The following is a 16,837-nucleotide window of genomic DNA, read 5'->3' on the forward strand; positions in this document are numbered from 1 at the left end:
GTAAACTATTCCACAAACAGTACATGAGCTGACAGCTTGTTTATGTGCAAAGATTGGGAAATATATAATCAGTTTTCACTTTTAAATTCTGGATGACCAATTGAACTAATCACTTGCCTGTGTGCACAGTTAATGTTCAGTTTTGCGTTCTATATTTTGTCTCTTTTGTCTACCTTACCTCCAATCTGACAGGCTGCCAGTCTGTTTAGTTTCTCTTTTGCTTTTGCCATCACAAAATTTGGATTGTATTCCTCTCAAGCGGTGAGGAAATGAGGAGTGGATCTCATTTTACGGAAAGAAGGTCCGCAAATCGTTTCCCCCTTGATTCTGCAATTACATCTCTCTCTCTCTGTGTTTTCTCTTTCGTGTCTTTCTTGCTCGTCCCCACCAATTAAAGCTTGTGTGTGGAGCGTGCCCAAGCAGGTGGGCAGGAGTCATCCAAGATCCTGGCAGCTCCGAAGAGAGGAACAATACAATTGAGATGAATAGGTTTGGCTTTGTTTAATGTCTCATTAACAAAGGGTGTAAACAATGCCACACACAGAGTGAAGCAGATGGAACGGAGACAACAGGCAGCAGCCATTTGTAGCAGGAACGGCTCTTCATGATGTGGGCCTAATAATTCTACACTGCATGGGAAAAGTGATCAGTCTGTATTTGCATCAAGCTGGGATGGTAACTGTATGTAAGATTATAGAGTCTTATGTATGTGCTCTAAGAATGACCTCTGCTTTTTGTGTTCTGTATGTAGAAGTAATATCCAACACTTTCCGATGCCACATTCTTTTCAGGTACAAAGACTACCTTCCAAAACCAACCAGTTTCACAGAAGAAGATCGCAGCCAACAATAAAGTGAACAAAGGACAGTGGGAGTCTGTACTACTACACTGAACTGTCAAAATTCCACAATAGCTGTCCAAATCAAATTAAAACGGATGTTCTTATAATAGTGCCATACTCAGCACAGGGGGAAGAGCGAACAGCCATCATCCCAGAGCACAGCGGAGGATCTCTACTGCAGCTTCAAAAAAAAAACTTGCCAAGCACTATTCAGCAAATGCACTTCGACACATGTGAGCGAGGCAGACCTGGTGCTGCTGCCTGGAGGCTTAGAGAGACACTCGTAGAGAAAAAGCCCACGTTTTCCCGGTCTAAAATCTTAAATACCAGCCGTAGGGGATGTGCTGCTTTTGAGCTCTGGGGCTCAGGAAGGAGAACACAAAACAACTCTCGACTAGGGCTGGATACGGTTATAATGTATCAAGTTATGGTACCCCCGGTAAACAAAAATGTGTATTTGTTTTGAACATGTTTTGATATCTAGTGGGTCCTGTTACAGCCAGGACAGAAATGTACTTGGGACAAATGAAGCCTTTTCTCAGCTGCCGCGGCCTTGGAAAAGCCATTCATGCGTTCATCAGCTCACGATTGGACGACTGTAATGTTGTGTGCATCAGGCCTCCAGACACAGATTACAAATATGACCATATTGCAGCTGTTTGGCACAACCTGCACTGGCTCCCGGTCTCTTTCAGAATTCAGAATTCTGATCCATCCACAGCTTTGCACCTGTGCATGTATGTGAGACTCTGACCCCTCACCAGCGCAGCAGAGCCTTGCGTTCTGCCCAGCAACACCTGCTGGAGGTGCCCAGGTCAAAACACAAACGCTGTTTTGTGTAAAGCACTTTGGTCAACTTTGGTTGTTGTACAGCGCTTAAGAAATAAAAGTTGATGTATTTATTGAAATAAAGGGTAAAAACTGTTTTTGATCACACATATGGTGCTAGTATCTCCAAATTAATAATTTACTATATAAAACTTTCAGAAGGAAGCACTTTGTTTAGGCATATTATTGCATAATATTGCTTTGGTTGCACAATTCAAACTTGAATTATACAACCACCACATCCATCTTTCTGCTTTTAAAAATATTTAAAAATGGTTGAAAGAGTTGCATCGCGAAGACTTTCAGAAAACTATCAAACAAGTCGTCTGTGCTGAGAAAAGCAGAAGAACAAAGGACTCAACACTTTTCCGGAATCAAAAGAAAGTGGTTTTCCTCACTCAGAGTGAAGAGCTCTTGTTAATCACAATATGGCAATGCTTTCATCACGGACATGTTTTTGAGTTCTCCTTGTGATTCCACGTTGCACACTTTTGTTCTCTTCAAAAGATTTAAAGCGCCCAGGCACTTGATAAAAGTAGAGCATATGTTTTCCAAGTTTGAATTATCTAAAACTGCAGACAACACGCATTCATTTGTAGCAGACTTGAAGCTATGTTCCACTGCTAAGTACTTGGATTTGGGCAGACCCACTTTTGCTTTTGAAGTCTTTTGTATAAGTTCACAGCAGTTTGTCTATGCAGCAGAAGAATACAGGTAACTCCCACACTCCCCGGGGAATATAACGCATCTCTGCTGACTGTTTTTTTTTTTTTTTTTAACCCAGAAAGAACAAAGTTTACCCAGAGCGGCGCATCAGCTTTAGTGGAGCAGCCCCACTTTACCCTGGCTGCAGCAGCTGATGAATAGACCTCATAACAATTGGTAGAATGGTTTTAATGGCAATGTTATATTTTTTTACCTAAACACCTGCAGTGGCACATATGGCCTCTAGGGCATGGGAAACAAAATTACCATAAAATATCTTTCATCAAAATACCGTAAAACTTCCGGACTGGCACATATATAGCAGCACCAGCCACAAACAGCGATTAAGTTGAAGTGTTGAAGTGTGCTTATATTTAAGAGAAATTTTGTTTATTTTTGTGTGTTTTTGTGTGTTTATTCAATTATTCTCAACAAGACAATATAATTCTTTACATAGACATAATGGTGATTGCACAATCCACCATAAAAAGACGGTGATAATGAGATATATATAACATAAGGTCCATTGCAACATCAAACCTATATTTCCTACCCTGAGGACTCAGCGCCAACACTAGCTTTCACTTTTTATCCTTCACTACTTATTATTCCAAGAAGAGGGTACAAAGGAATATAAAGCTGTCAGGATGGGACCTGGAGAGGCAGATGAGGCCATTTGAATTCCACACAGAGAGTCAGGAGGCAGGCGACCCTGTTACCACTGCCTCCTACTGCGGCCCGGGCAGCTCACCCATGTCAGTACATACGTGTTTGGAGGTTAGTCATGACTGTCCCGCTGGTCAGGGGTCCCTTCGTGGCGTACAGGGCCACCGAGTAGGTGGTGCTGGGCTTCAGATTGGACAGCTGATGCTCCTGCTTGTTGCCTTCCACCAGGAACGTATCGGCGGTTACTGAAAGATAGAAGATGGATAGATATAAATATTGTATGTGTACAACTTTCACCCCCTCCCACACACTTAACACTGTTTTTCAAACCTCTCTTTGAAAAGAACATAAAAATCTCAACAGTACTATCTGTTGTAACTGTATCCACCTTTGGGCTAGTTTTCAGTTCAAACGACTCCTACACTAATTATGCTTCTGGTGAAATTTGCTCCAAGGCAGAAAAAAAAAGAAACCATCACATAATTAAATACAAGTATAAATGTTCACGACACACTTAAGAAGTAACCTCCACCAATAATTCCCACCAAAATCTGAAAAAACATTTGTTCAGAGTAGCCTGCCGCAGTCGAAGAACATGAATTTGTCCATAAGGGATTTGCGAGGAAAGTGATTGTGTCTATGGCTTAATGTCTTTGTCTTGTTGTGTTTTATTTCATTTGGATGGTAATGAGAGCGGCTGCAGATTGCTTTTGCGAATTGGCTGTGAGTGATTGCAGGATTTTGTGACCTGCCATCTGTCCTTTCCGAGCGCGTCTACTTCACAGCCACAGCGGCGCTTGTTAAATTCTGAGCACTACACTGGAGACACGGGCGAAACCATATTTTCGCCTCATAGGCCATTAATCTGTTTTATCTGACGCCTGATTGACTGATAATAACATCGTTTCGATTTTTACGCGGATGTTTCTTGATGCCCATCATGTCATTTGCGCAGCGGTCTGATATTTGCTGTAATGATGCTTACTGACCTTGGCTTACTCCAGTGGCATCTCAAGCTTTTATTCATGCTCCTATTGTTCTTTTCTTTTTACATATTTGCATTAGGAGATCAACGTTTCCGATCCCAGTGTCGCAGGTTTAAAGAAGAACTAAGTAACTTGTTTACCATAATAAATCCTTTCCGTAGTCCCTCTGGGGGTAATACAACTGTTGATGGGATGATTGTTTTTTTTTTTTTTCATCTCCCCTGGTGTCTCTGTCCAGAAAACCACCCTTGCGGTTCAATACACACTTGCGGAATCATGAAAAAGCTGACTTTAGCAGTATTAACAGCCATGTTTGAGTGAAAAAAATATCTCCATTGTGTAATTGGGTTGTGACACAATGTACAATATCCCTCTCTCTCCTTATCTTTTTTGTCAGCGTAGTATTTACTCTCACAGACAAATAATGAATAAAAAAAACATAAACGCAACATGCTACGACACCTGCAGTGGCGCTTATGGCCTCTAGGGGCAAGAGTTACTTAGTTCTGCTTTAAGCCTGGCCAAAGTGCTAAACATGTTGGATATTACTTTAAAAAAAAAACTTTGGGACGAGTTTGCATTTATAGAACGTCTTTTACAGTACAGCCGTTGTACATGTTAAGTGAAAAGAGATAGGTGCAGCTTCAATTGAATGAATTTACCAGATAACAGATTAAACCAATCAGAGATATGTGTAACTCTTCACTTTCTGCCTCGCGAGTGGACACAGCAGTAGATTATTTGGAGGTACTTTGGAGGTAGTCTGTTGCTTTGTTAAAAAACAGAAGTTGCAACAAATCGATCAGCCACCATTTGGGGTGTTGGTTTTGCTCCAGTGCCTTTTGTCCGAACAAGTGGAATCAAACCTCTTTGAAACAGTGCGAGTCTTTCTCATTACTCTGTATACAACACATGGAGTAGTTCAGGCAGCTCAGATCTAAACTATTGCCTTCTAGATCAGTGGTTCCATATGAGGTGGATTCAGGAACATAATAATAATAATAATAATAATAATAATAATGCATCAGTTTTATATAGCGCTTTTTTGGACACTCAAAGACGCTTTACATTGCACTATTCTTTCACTCCATACTTGGTGGTGATAAGCAACCAGTCTGCGCCATTGGCCCCTCGGACCACCACCAACCACTCACTCACACACTACATTCGCAAGGCTTCCAGGTGTTCCCAAACGGTCTCCCATCCAAGAACCGGCCAGGCCCTTACCTGCTTAGCTTCCAAGGTCTGACGGGATCGGGCATAGCAAAGGCGGTGTAATATTAACATGACGTGTAATAGTTGCTTGCGCTAAAAGATGATACATGAAATGATGCACTTATCTATAGAGTCGTCACTGAAAGAAAGTTTACCTTGGTTATGTGTGAGGGTCAGGACGTAGTTATCCACACTGGAGACCGGAGGATTCCACCTTAACACAGCGCCTTGAGGAGTGATGTTTATCGCAGTCAATTCCGAGGGCATGTCCATGGCTGAAGAAACAGAATTATTATTATTATTATTATTATTATTGTATGCACAAACACATAAAGGTTGTTGAGATGATGAGATTGAATAATTATGTTTTTCTGTAATGCATGGAGTGGCACAAAAAAAAAGACTGATTCAGGAGCAGAAGTCCTTGGACAATGTGCTTCACAATGTTTTTTGTTTCAGAGCACTTCATGTCAGGCTTCTTGTACAGGGTTAATGCTGTGTGAATACTATCAATGCTGTGTGAATACTATCAATGCCATCTTTAACGTGCATATGTTGTTAAAAATTAATTTCATATATGCAGTCTCACATCAGAAGACAAAGAAACATGGACAGTGTGCCCTTGATAAAATAAGTCTATCATAACAGAATTAACTCAATGATTCTCATTTGTGAAGGATTTATACAGAAACTTTTTGTAAGTTCCACTTTCAGAAGTTTGGGAAGAATTGAAGGTCGGATTCAAGAAGCGTTCACTCAGAAACGAAATGCCTTCTCAAAAGTGAAGCCCAAAATTTACCATCGTGCAACAAAGAACATCACCCCCGTCATTTTCATGGCATTTACATGATATTGACGATATAAATACAAAAGACACGCCCTCTTAAAGGAACAGGCCACCGTTTTTACATACTGAGATATATTCTTACCAAACCTTAGACGAGTTAATATATCCCCGTCTGGTCTTTGTCCGTGCGCTCTGTCATGCAAACGGAGCACATACGCAGCCTCTCCCACATGTCATATAGCTCCAAAAAAGCTCACGATAGAAGCTACCAAGCTCTTCCACGTGTTCCCTATTTAAATAAAGTTACGTGAAGTGTTTTCAAGCGAAGTATATTTACACAGAAATGTAACATGTCGATTTTATAAGCAGATAAAAAGGGGTACTATATTGTGAGGCGTAATGATACGAAGAGCACAACGTCCGCGCAGTAACTCCTAAAGGTTGTTGACGGAAGTGAGCGGGGGGAAGTCTTTAGGAGACAGGTATATATTAACTCGTCTAAGGTTAGGTAAGAACATATCTCAGTATGTAAAAACGGTGGCCTATTCCTTTAAAGAAATACAAAAAGTACGGATGGCACATCATAGGCCATTTCAGCAACTACTTGTTCAAATGACTGCTTCTGAAAGTGCAATTTTAAAGATGTGTGCGTTTAATGGGAGGTAGATCATGAATTCCAAGTCCGTACTTTATACCAGTGGAAGGGACAGAATAGTGGCGAGCTGGTTTAACACTCTCTGCACGGAAACTCGTCTTACAGTGATCAATCGGACAGCCACAGTAAACAGGCAAAAATATGCAGTGCCCAGACAAGGACATGCATATTTAACAACTCCCAAGTCCACAAATGTTGCTGCGGATGTACTTTTGACAAGTTTGGATCTGCTATGTACTTTGGCGGAATATATTTCAGGTATTTTAACAATATTTGTGTCCGAGAAATGCCAGTTAAAATACACAATATCACATTTGTTTGTTTATGGTTTGCACATTTCCAATAATTTATTTATAATTACGACAAGAGTGTTCCATTAAACATGTGGAGGGTATTGAAAAGAAGTCCTCCCTCGCTCAGTTTGGGTGGGTCTATAAATATACAGTATTTATAATTCATAAAGTTCAGGAGCCCCTTTCCAGCTCTACAGAAAGCGGCGGTGATTGTTTTAATGACGCACTATTGCCTATTCAAAACCAATCAAAGAATTCACCACCATCCAATTAGGAGAATCGGTTACACATTCAAGCCGATTAATTATGTCTGCAATATGATCAGTTTCCCTAATTCTGCCTCACGTCAAAGGACAATTACGCAGTCAAATACGCCAGAATACCTCTCTAGAGTCACTTTTTCTCCTCCCTCGTCCTTCTACCGTTTCCCCGCTGCTGGACATAGCAAAATTGAGTTTGAATATAATTATACCTTTAACCTCGGCGCTTCAACCTCAATTTCTCCTCTGGCGGGTGTGTTTTTGGCAGCCGGCAGGAGCGCACGGAATAAGCCATGTGTTTCCAAAGATGAGGTAATTAATACTGCCCCAGCCTCTCCACAACAAAGAAAGAATGGCACTCATTAGTAAACGGGAGCGGGGTCTGATCTCGAGGATAGATGAGGGAACCTGATTAAAATCATTACGGTAATTGCAAGAGGGTTTGGGTGAGTTTGTTCGCCAAGTCAATTAGAATTGCACTGAATATGCTAAAGAGGGGACACAAAGTTGAAAAACAAACAATTCTTTGTCTGCAAGTGATTTATCAAATTTCCTCCTGAGGAAACATTAAGCCATGTCACTGCATAGCTTTTGTGAAATTGCAATGTGAGAAGAATTCTATTGTTATTTGGGAAGAACATTTCTAGTGCTGGAGCTCCCAGTATCCAGCTCTGTCCAAGTCGCTCCCCAAAGTTCTTTCCCCATGTCTACATAAAATGTTTGGTAACAATGGCCTAATTTACATTCATCCTGGGCCCAGCGGGAACCCTGATGTACATGTTTTCAATGGGTTCACGAGTCAAACTTGATCATTGTCTTGGCGAAACTATATATAAGTACAAGTCCATTTTCCCACTTTCTCGTGCACCAAATAATAGAGTTAAAAACACTTTGAACACAATCAGCAAACATTAGTAATTATAGAAGCATTAACTGTAAACAGAATTCACCTTCTTTGTTCATGTTTCTTTTTTCTTTGTTTCTTGATTTTGGGTGATTTTTCAGGGTGTACTTTGCTAGCCTGGCACGAGCCAGACTGATCCTCGATGTTAAGAGATATTTGAATTTTGCTGACTCTGGCTAAACCAAAACGAGCCAATCACCACACAGGAGGTGGGAGTTAATGGTGAGTCATCTTCCGCGCTAGGATTTCCCATCAAACACCCGTGCTCCTTCGGGCCGTAACCAAAACAGTGAAGATGGAGCCGCGACGCAACGATCTTTTACCAATGCCCTTTCTTCTGATTTAAAGGAATAGGCCACCGTTTTTACATACTAAGATATGTTCTTACCTCACTTTAGACGTGTTAATATATCCCCGTCTGATCTTTGTCCGTGCGCTCTGCCAGGCAAACGGAGCACATACGCAGCCTCTCCCACATGTCACATAGCTCCGAAAAAGCTAACGATAGAAGCTACCAAGCTCTTCCACGTGTTCCCTATTTAAATAAAGTTACGTGAAGTGTTTTCATGCGAAGTATATTTACACAGAAATGTAACGTGTCGATTTTATAAGCAAATAAAAAGGGGGACTATATTGTGAGGCGTAATGATACGAGGAGTAAAACGTCCGCGCAGTAACTCCTAAAGACTTCCCCCGCTCACTTCCGTCAATATCCTTTAGGAGTTACTGCGCGGACGTTTTACTCCTCGTATCATTACGCCTCACAATATAGTTCCCCTCTTTATTTGCTTATAAAATCGACATGTTACATTTCTGTGTAAATATACTTCGCATGAAAACACTTCACGTAACTTTATTTAAATAGGGAACACGTGGAAGAGCTTGGTAGCTTCTATCGTGAGCTTTTTCGGAGCTATGTGACATGTGGGAGAGGCTGCGTATGTGCTCCGTTTGCGTGACAGAGCGCATGGACAAAGACCAGACGGGGATATATTAACTCGACTAAAGTGAGGTAAGAACATATTTTAGTATGTAAAAACGGTGGCCTATTCCTTTAAATGAGCTGGACTTGCCCTTAAAGTCACAGCAAGAAGCTGCTCTGAGGGCTTTCACCAGAACATTTACTCGACTGCACGTGTGGACTACAAACAATCATGGCGGAGGACGTAGACGCAAAGCATAGGTCGCTTTGTGTTTGATTGGTTCACTCTCGTTCTAACTGCAATCGTTAGCCCCGCCTAGAGTCTCGATTTGGAAATCACATCCTATTACCACAATTCCAAACTGTCTTTATGTATTTATAAATACATAAATAAAGTCAGTCTGGCTTTACAGTATGCCAGGCTAGCTCTTTGCATAAGATTCATTGTAACTCAAGAACAGCGAGACGGTCCCGGGTTCGATTCCTACTTAGACGGGGCCTCTCTGTGTGGAGTTCGCACGTTCTTCCCGTGTCTGCGTAGGTTTCCTCCAGGTTCTCCAGTTTCCCCTACCACTAAAAACATGTACAATAGGCCAGGATGAATGAGAGTGTGTTTTAGAGCGCGAGTAGAGGACGACGGATTGGAAATTAGCCCAAGGCTACAATCAGGTGTGGCTTGTTTATTAACATGCACTGTCCCTACCAAATAAACACAAAAACAAAAACAAGTACAAGTATGATCAAAGAATAAGTATGTCTATGCAGTTTTGTGAAAGCAGTTCAAGAATAAAAATGGACTGGAGCCCCCTGCTCTACTGCATCAATCTGTGAACAAAAGGTCCAAACAATGAAAACATAACAATGCCCTTGCCATTACCAGAGAACCGCAGTGGCATGAGGTAATGTGTTCTTTCCCTGCTGTTTCAACAGTGTTTAACATTTACAAGTTACACAAAACACAGGTTAATTTGGCAAACCATGTGCAAGGGCTCAATTAGCACTGTGCGCGCTCATCCTGCACAAGTGTTTAAAAGCTGATTTGAAAAAACAGTTTGAAAGGTAATGCGTGACCTATCATCAGGTGCAATCAAGGTTAATTATTGCTCTGTGGCTGTGCGCCGTTTAGTACTGACACTAAATGGTTGATTTGGAAAAAGCGCTGATTATGCACAGACAGGATCTCCTCATTAACATAGCACTATCATAGTATTACACTGTGCGATCTTCTGTGAAAGGTTCAAAGTATGACAATGACAAACTCAAACTAAACCGCTTGAATGCAGGTACAGGCTTACTGCATCCATGTGCACAGAAAAGTACTAGAAATGCAATTCTCAAAATAAATAATACACAATTTGGATATAAAAAAGCTTCGTACAAGTTTTCATCTTGCTTTTATATTTGAAACACTGACTGATTCAATATTTCAGCAGCACTTTCTTTTAGCTGCTTTTTGAAAAGGCCAATTTGTTTGTGAAATTATGTTGTTGCAAGTTGTAACAAACTGTTTTGAAATTGGCATATGTGAGATAGGTTTGTGATCCTAAAACATTTCTCGCCCTTGAAACAACTTTCTGCTAGATTCGGCATTCATTTGTAGCGATCTTTCTGAGAACAGCCCTGCAGCCTTCTGAACTGTGTTAAAAGGAGATTGTGCATTCAAACCTCCAGTTTTGTTCGGTGGCAGTTGCAATAAAGGCTTTGCTGGAAGTAGATTGAACAAGAGCTGCACAGTGCTCATTGGGCTGTTCTAAAGTTCTGCCACAACCTCTGATTTGGCCCGCATTACGCCCGCGAATGCTGAAGTTACAGATTCTCTGGGCTGAGTAGCTTAGCGTGTGGCACCGAGCCACTGTGACAAGTGTTTGTTCTGACTTCCAAAGATCTCTCAACCGATGGCACTGTGGTTTCCAACAGCGATGGGAATTTAGATTTTCACATTACCGTTAACATTATAATGAAAGCCACGTCTTTTTTTTATTTTTTATGTCAGCTCATCAAAAGGCCAGACCCTCGGCTGTGGCGCAGCAAAGCCCCATTCCCCTTCTCTCGCTCCACTTGTACACAGAGCAAAGGTCTAATCAATAGAAAACAAGGCGGTCCAAGCTGCTGCAGACGACCTGGTTCTCTACACCGCAGGATAGAAATGGCTTGACACAGATAAGCTGGCTTTTTGGATTGACTGGTTCACACATTGTTAGCCATAAAGACCCTCGAAAATTGAAGTCTGGCATGAAGCTAAAGAAAGAACAGAAGGCTAAATCCTTACCCTAATGAACCAAAAGTATACAGAGTAAACACTGTACACAAACACATCTTAGGATTGAGAGTGTTCAATACATCGACCCATACTCACAAAAATAATCAGAAAACATGTGATTTAGTTGGAACGTTGACCTGAAGATTAGTGTCTAGGGGGGAATTCACATCCAAGAGCCTCGAGCTACTACTGCAAGTGAGCAGTTAAGTAATAGTGCTTTTCTAAATAATTGATCGTAAAACTAATATTGTTGTCTCTGTTTTTTTAAGCCACTACATCCTTTGCCAGCAATTGGATTACTTTTCTAAATCCCCTATTTGTGTAATGTTCAAAATGTTATTTAAATGTCCCTAGCTCTGCTGTGTGTATTATGATGAAAAGGCTATTTACCATTTCTAACAAGGCTGATATTGGGGTAATGTTCTTTTCAGGCTATGATAGTCCCAGTGGCACTGCTCTTAGTAAGTACATTGGGGTTGTTAGAGGAGCAGAAGACATTTTCAGAGGAAGAGCAACGTAAAAGTGAGAGAAAGGGACTTTTACTGTATCTTATTCCCTGAGCTGGATTGTTGAACCTCGCCGCTCCTCATTGGCATGCAAACGCTTTCTTTCTCCTACTCCCTCCTGTTCTGTCCTCTCCAAAGCTCTGCCGCTCTCTCCTCCAATAGACTATCTCCAACACGCTGGAGATTATGCATACAGTGCCAGGAGAGTGTGTTAATCTCAGGTAGTGCAGTGCTTCTGCAAAGGCAACAGCTATCAGAAATTGATATGCGCGTGTGAGAGTGAGGGCAGTTTTAGAACTTTTTATTACAAGGCTAACTTAAAAGTTCAGAAACCAATAACAGCGAGCGCTAATGATGTGCAGTGGAGTCTAAACAAGGACAAAGGGTTTCAGAAGAGGACAGCATACAGAATATATGAGGGGCTATAGGTAATCAATTACCTGCTTATACTATACTTTTCAGTCAGCTTCAAAGTTTATCTGACTTTTTTTTAACCAGGAAAGTCCCGCTGAGATTAAGAATCTCCTTTTCATCCTGCGACCTGCATCATGATCGGCCCAGGCGCACTTAGCCCCTGGGATGAGCAGCTCACCTGTGAACACAGAGGTGCTGACCACTTTGTTCTCCTGGTTGTCCCTGACAGCGGTCAGACTGATCTCGTACTCAGTGGCCGGGAACAGACTGGACAAGGTGTAGTTGTTCACATCACTGTCAATCACCATACTGTCCTCGCGACCTGTGCCACGCAACAACACACAGGAGGATACGCTTAGAGAGGGATAGTATTCTCAGTATCCAGTGGGTTTTCCCATGTTATCATAGTCTGATCATTAAAATTCTGAAAACATTTCTATTTTACCAATTCATTTTGAACATATTATCATAGGGTTATAATCAGAGCAGATTTTTTACCAGTAGAAAATACTAACTGAAAACTTTCTACAGTGTGTGGGCTTAGGTTGAATAAACATGTAAGAAACTACGTAATTGAAGAATGAGTGTACCTCGAGCCGACTGATAGGACAGTTTGTAGTGTTTAAATGGAGCCAGTGGTTTCATCCAGGAAAGGTTCACGGAGTCCTCTGTCACGTCAGACACCAGCAGCTCCTTCGGCGGGTCTGTACCTGGAAGAGGACGACAGATGAAGTCCAGACTGTTGCATATGAAGTATACTAAGCTTGATAGGTAAGTGTATAAACCTAATATGACAATACACTGCTATATAATCGGTGTGCTGGTAATGTGAATGGAAATATGGTCCCATGTTTTATCTCCAGACAAACCACTTTTTCTCATCCGCAGACATTATGCTCTTGAAGGCTGAGGCAACTTTATCCTAACTATATACTATTTTATGCGCCTCTAATCCTCCTTTCATCCCATTTACATAAACAAACCTCAACGCTTCGTGTAAGCAAGAGCGTGCAAATGTATTTCAGGAAGTAGCACATTTTGTGAAGGAAAATCCTGCTCATCCAGCCGTAAGAACACAATGAGAGGCATTAGCTCTGTGACGGAGCCAGGTCTGCTCTGAGTATTCCCCCGCTGCTCCCATTTTGTCTTATGTGGCTCGAGGGACAGCAGAGCGGCGACAGAGAGGTTACGGCCAAAACAATGTGGGCAAATGCTGTAATTAAAAGATATCAGGTGCTACGTGCTCAATTGAAAATGAAAGATAGGAGAAAAGCGGGATGTCTACTTCCTTGCTCCAGTTATTCAAAAGCAAAAATGATTATTCTTCATGAGCAGATGTCCTATTTATAATTCAAAGCTTTGATCTAATTCAATGTTTCTTGAAAGTTCAGCAGAAGTTACATAACACTGAATTTTCCATGGTTTTCTTTCATACACCAGGCTTATATTAACTTTATGCTCACTAGGCACTGTTTCTAGTCATTTTCAAAAGGAACTAGCCTCTTAGGGCTTTTACTATAGTTACAATGTAGTTGTACAATAAAATAAATAAAGTTATAGAAGAAATGTTGACTTTTATAGGAATTGCATCAAAATATGGTTGATTTTTACTTAGTTGCGTGTGAAATATATACCAAACACTCACGCAGAAAATCTGAAATTTGTGACGACCTTCAAAATAAAAGAGCCACTTGCCAAAAATAAAGTTCTAACAGTGTTTTGCTTGTTGGCCCTGGCAATACACTGCAATAATGCACATCTGGCTGTGGAAGTGTACACTGCATATATGATAATTCAGTCAGATAGTATTGACTATTACATTTACATTACATTACAGAACATGACCCTGGGGTTGGAATACATTCATGCGAAAATGCAAATGCTCCGATAAGCACATCTATCTTCCACAGGTCTTTTAAGCCAGAGGCCGTGTTGGTAAATTATAGTCACTGACTTTGTAATGAAGAGTAGGCTGAAAGACACTCAAATATTTATCGCAAGCAACTATTACTACTACTACAACTAAAGTGAGAAATAAAAGCTGTGCCTCGCCGTTTAACCGTGAGTGGCAACACTAGCGTACACTAAAATGGCAGAAATTGGAATGGAAACAGAAAAAAAAAATGTTTAAGCTACAGTTTATTATTATTAGTAGTAGTAGTTTAATCTTCGGTCATTACTAATATTACTAACATGCCACATATTTTCAGTGATCTAGTACAATAACTACAATAAGACATACATGTATTTTAAAAATAATAGTGCATTAGTCTGATATAGCGGTTTTCCAGACGCTCAAAGTCGCTTATAATTTTCCTGCATTGTAACCACAGCAACTAGTCTGTACCAACGGCCCCTCCGACCACCACTAACCACTCACACACTACATTCACACAGGCTTCCTGGTGTTACCAAACAGTCCCCATCCAAGTACTGGCAAGCCCTTCCCTGATTAGCTTCTGAGATCTGACGGGATCGGGGAGAGCAAAGGCAGTATGGCAATTTTACGTGCGAGCAGAAGTGTTTAGGTCCACTCAAACTCCCTGGGAGTCTAAGTAACGGGCCTATAGATATGCTTACAGTGCTTCAAGAACTCCTATTAGGTCTGCCACTACTATTGCTACCACAGTACCGGACCAAATAAAAAAAGCCACCATCCAAAACATACATTTGTTAATGCAACACTATGTTGAGTGTCCTTAACCCAGTGTTGCTACTTTCTGCAATTTCCTTGGATGTTTTCTCTGTTCAATGTCTCTTTTCATGACTATGGGATATGTCTTTTGACAGGGTTGTTTAGGAAAGAAAATGATGATGTCCATTGCATCCGTTGGGGTTAAATGACTTGCTGCCAACGAGATAATCACCCATGCAGTAACTATCCAAAAAGATGCTGTTACCAATACAGCGCTATACCTTACCTGAACAACCTGTTCATAAAGAAAGAGGTCGTGAGGTAACCATGAAAATCTTGCTGTCAACTGATATCTCAAAATTTCTAAAAATATGATTTAATAGATACATGGCACATTGTAGAGACAGGTGCAGCGCTGGGGCTGAAATCCCCTCTCCAATCCAAACTAGTCCACCTGCTTATCACAATGTGTGGGAGAATGAGAGGAGACAGCAGTGTGGCTGAAGGCTGCCAGTCCTCTTATATAGAAAGAGCAGAGTAATCAGATATCAGGTGCACAGGTGTCTCTGGCTCAGGCACCGCTAATATATCCATCGATGGTGACGTCTTTGTCTCCAGAGCTTTACTTTCCATTAGCCAAAATCCTGAGTCATTCAGTCATTCAGAGGAGATATGAAAAGAAAACTCGGAGTCTAAAGGGAGATATCGTGAGCCCGCGTCCACCATAAAGCCCATTAAGATGTGACATAACTGGGCCATTGTCTGTTTACAATGAAGGTGTAATGCATTGGGCAGATAATGTTTGCATCAAAGGAAACAGGGAAGATGAAACAAGTCAAAAACGCACTTTACTTGCACAACCTATTGAGGCAAGAAAGCACCTAAATATGAATAATAAGACTATTCTTTAGGCGGGACTACATAACAAATCTCAGCAAGAACAGCACAAATAATCAAATAATTATTTGTTATCACTCTTTTTCTTTTTGTATGAATGCCGTTGCATGAAATGACAGATTTGTGCTTGCCAGAGTAATTAGATTTTCAAACAAAACATTATTAAGTCACTTTGGCTAACAACCAGAAAAGATAAGCTTTTAAATTGCAGTCCCTAAATTGTGTTTTTATAATAATATAAATGGGACAGAGAGAGATGGAGGACAATCTGAAACTACACAAAATGAAATAATAACAATCCTTGGCAATGTTATTTTTCTTAGCTTTGTAAAAAGAATGACATGATTTAACTCACAGTAAGATGCCGCAGTAAAATTTCAAAAGCCTCATTTCGTTAATTGTCGGATGCTATGAAACGATCCGGCCCATTTTGGTCAAACTGAATTGTACAGTAACTGATTTGTTTTAGATATCCAAAGATTTTAACCAAATATTACCATAAATAGATATGCTTTGTGGGTAGATATGCAAAGAATATCATCAAAACATTTCCCTGAAGTAACTTTGCTGTGATCTATGACTAAAGTAATTCTAAACAAGTGCTATCCCCAACGAGAAGTTAAATTGGGTCATGAACATGTGATTATTCCACGCCTGCTTGCGCTCACCTGTTGTGAGTGAGGCGGTAATGGGCTCTGAGGTGGAGTCTCCCTGTATTGTGATCAAACGGAGCGTGTACTGTGTGGCCGGCAGCAGGCCCTGCACCAGCGACCTGGTCTTGGATCCCTCCAGGGTGACCTTGGAGGTGTCCGTCCCGTCGGCCGAGCTGTAGCTGAGTATGAAGAGGTCAGCGGGCGGCGCCGGCGAGCTCCACGCCACGGCCACCGAGTCCGAAGTCACCTCGGACAGGTAGAGGTCGGTTACGGGGCGGATTCCTGGAGGAGGGGGCGGAGGTTTCAATGTCAGCGCGACCAAAAGGGCTGAGCAAGAGCGGCAGATGAAAAAGAAATATGCTGCAGTTATGGAGATGACAGAGCGGGAAGTCAGTGATGGATGGAGGCGG

The 16,837-nt window shown here is 41.3% G+C and overlaps 1 protein-coding gene across 2 annotated transcripts in view; it reads right to left on the reverse strand.

Annotated features, from left to right (window-relative positions):
- Positions 1 to 16,837, reverse strand: part of tnr (tenascin R (restrictin, janusin)) — a 133,145-nt gene that overhangs the window by 25,684 nt on the left and 90,624 nt on the right. For both annotated transcript variants that reach the window (XM_079570262.1, XM_079570263.1), the window contains exons 20-24: positions 16,443 to 16,709; positions 12,833 to 12,952; positions 12,421 to 12,564; positions 5,397 to 5,516; positions 3,142 to 3,285 (exon numbers count right to left, since the gene is read on the reverse strand). In XM_079570262.1, the coding sequence (XP_079426388.1) occupies positions 3,142 to 3,285; positions 5,397 to 5,516; positions 12,421 to 12,564; positions 12,833 to 12,952; positions 16,443 to 16,709 (795 nt within the window). The remainder of the gene's footprint in view (positions 1 to 3,141; positions 3,286 to 5,396; positions 5,517 to 12,420; positions 12,565 to 12,832; positions 12,953 to 16,442; positions 16,710 to 16,837) is intronic.

This window comes from Gobius niger (assembly GCF_951799975.1).
Source record: "Gobius niger genome assembly, chromosome: 13".
NCBI classification, from domain to species: Eukaryota; Metazoa; Chordata; class Actinopteri; order Gobiiformes; family Gobiidae; genus Gobius; species Gobius niger.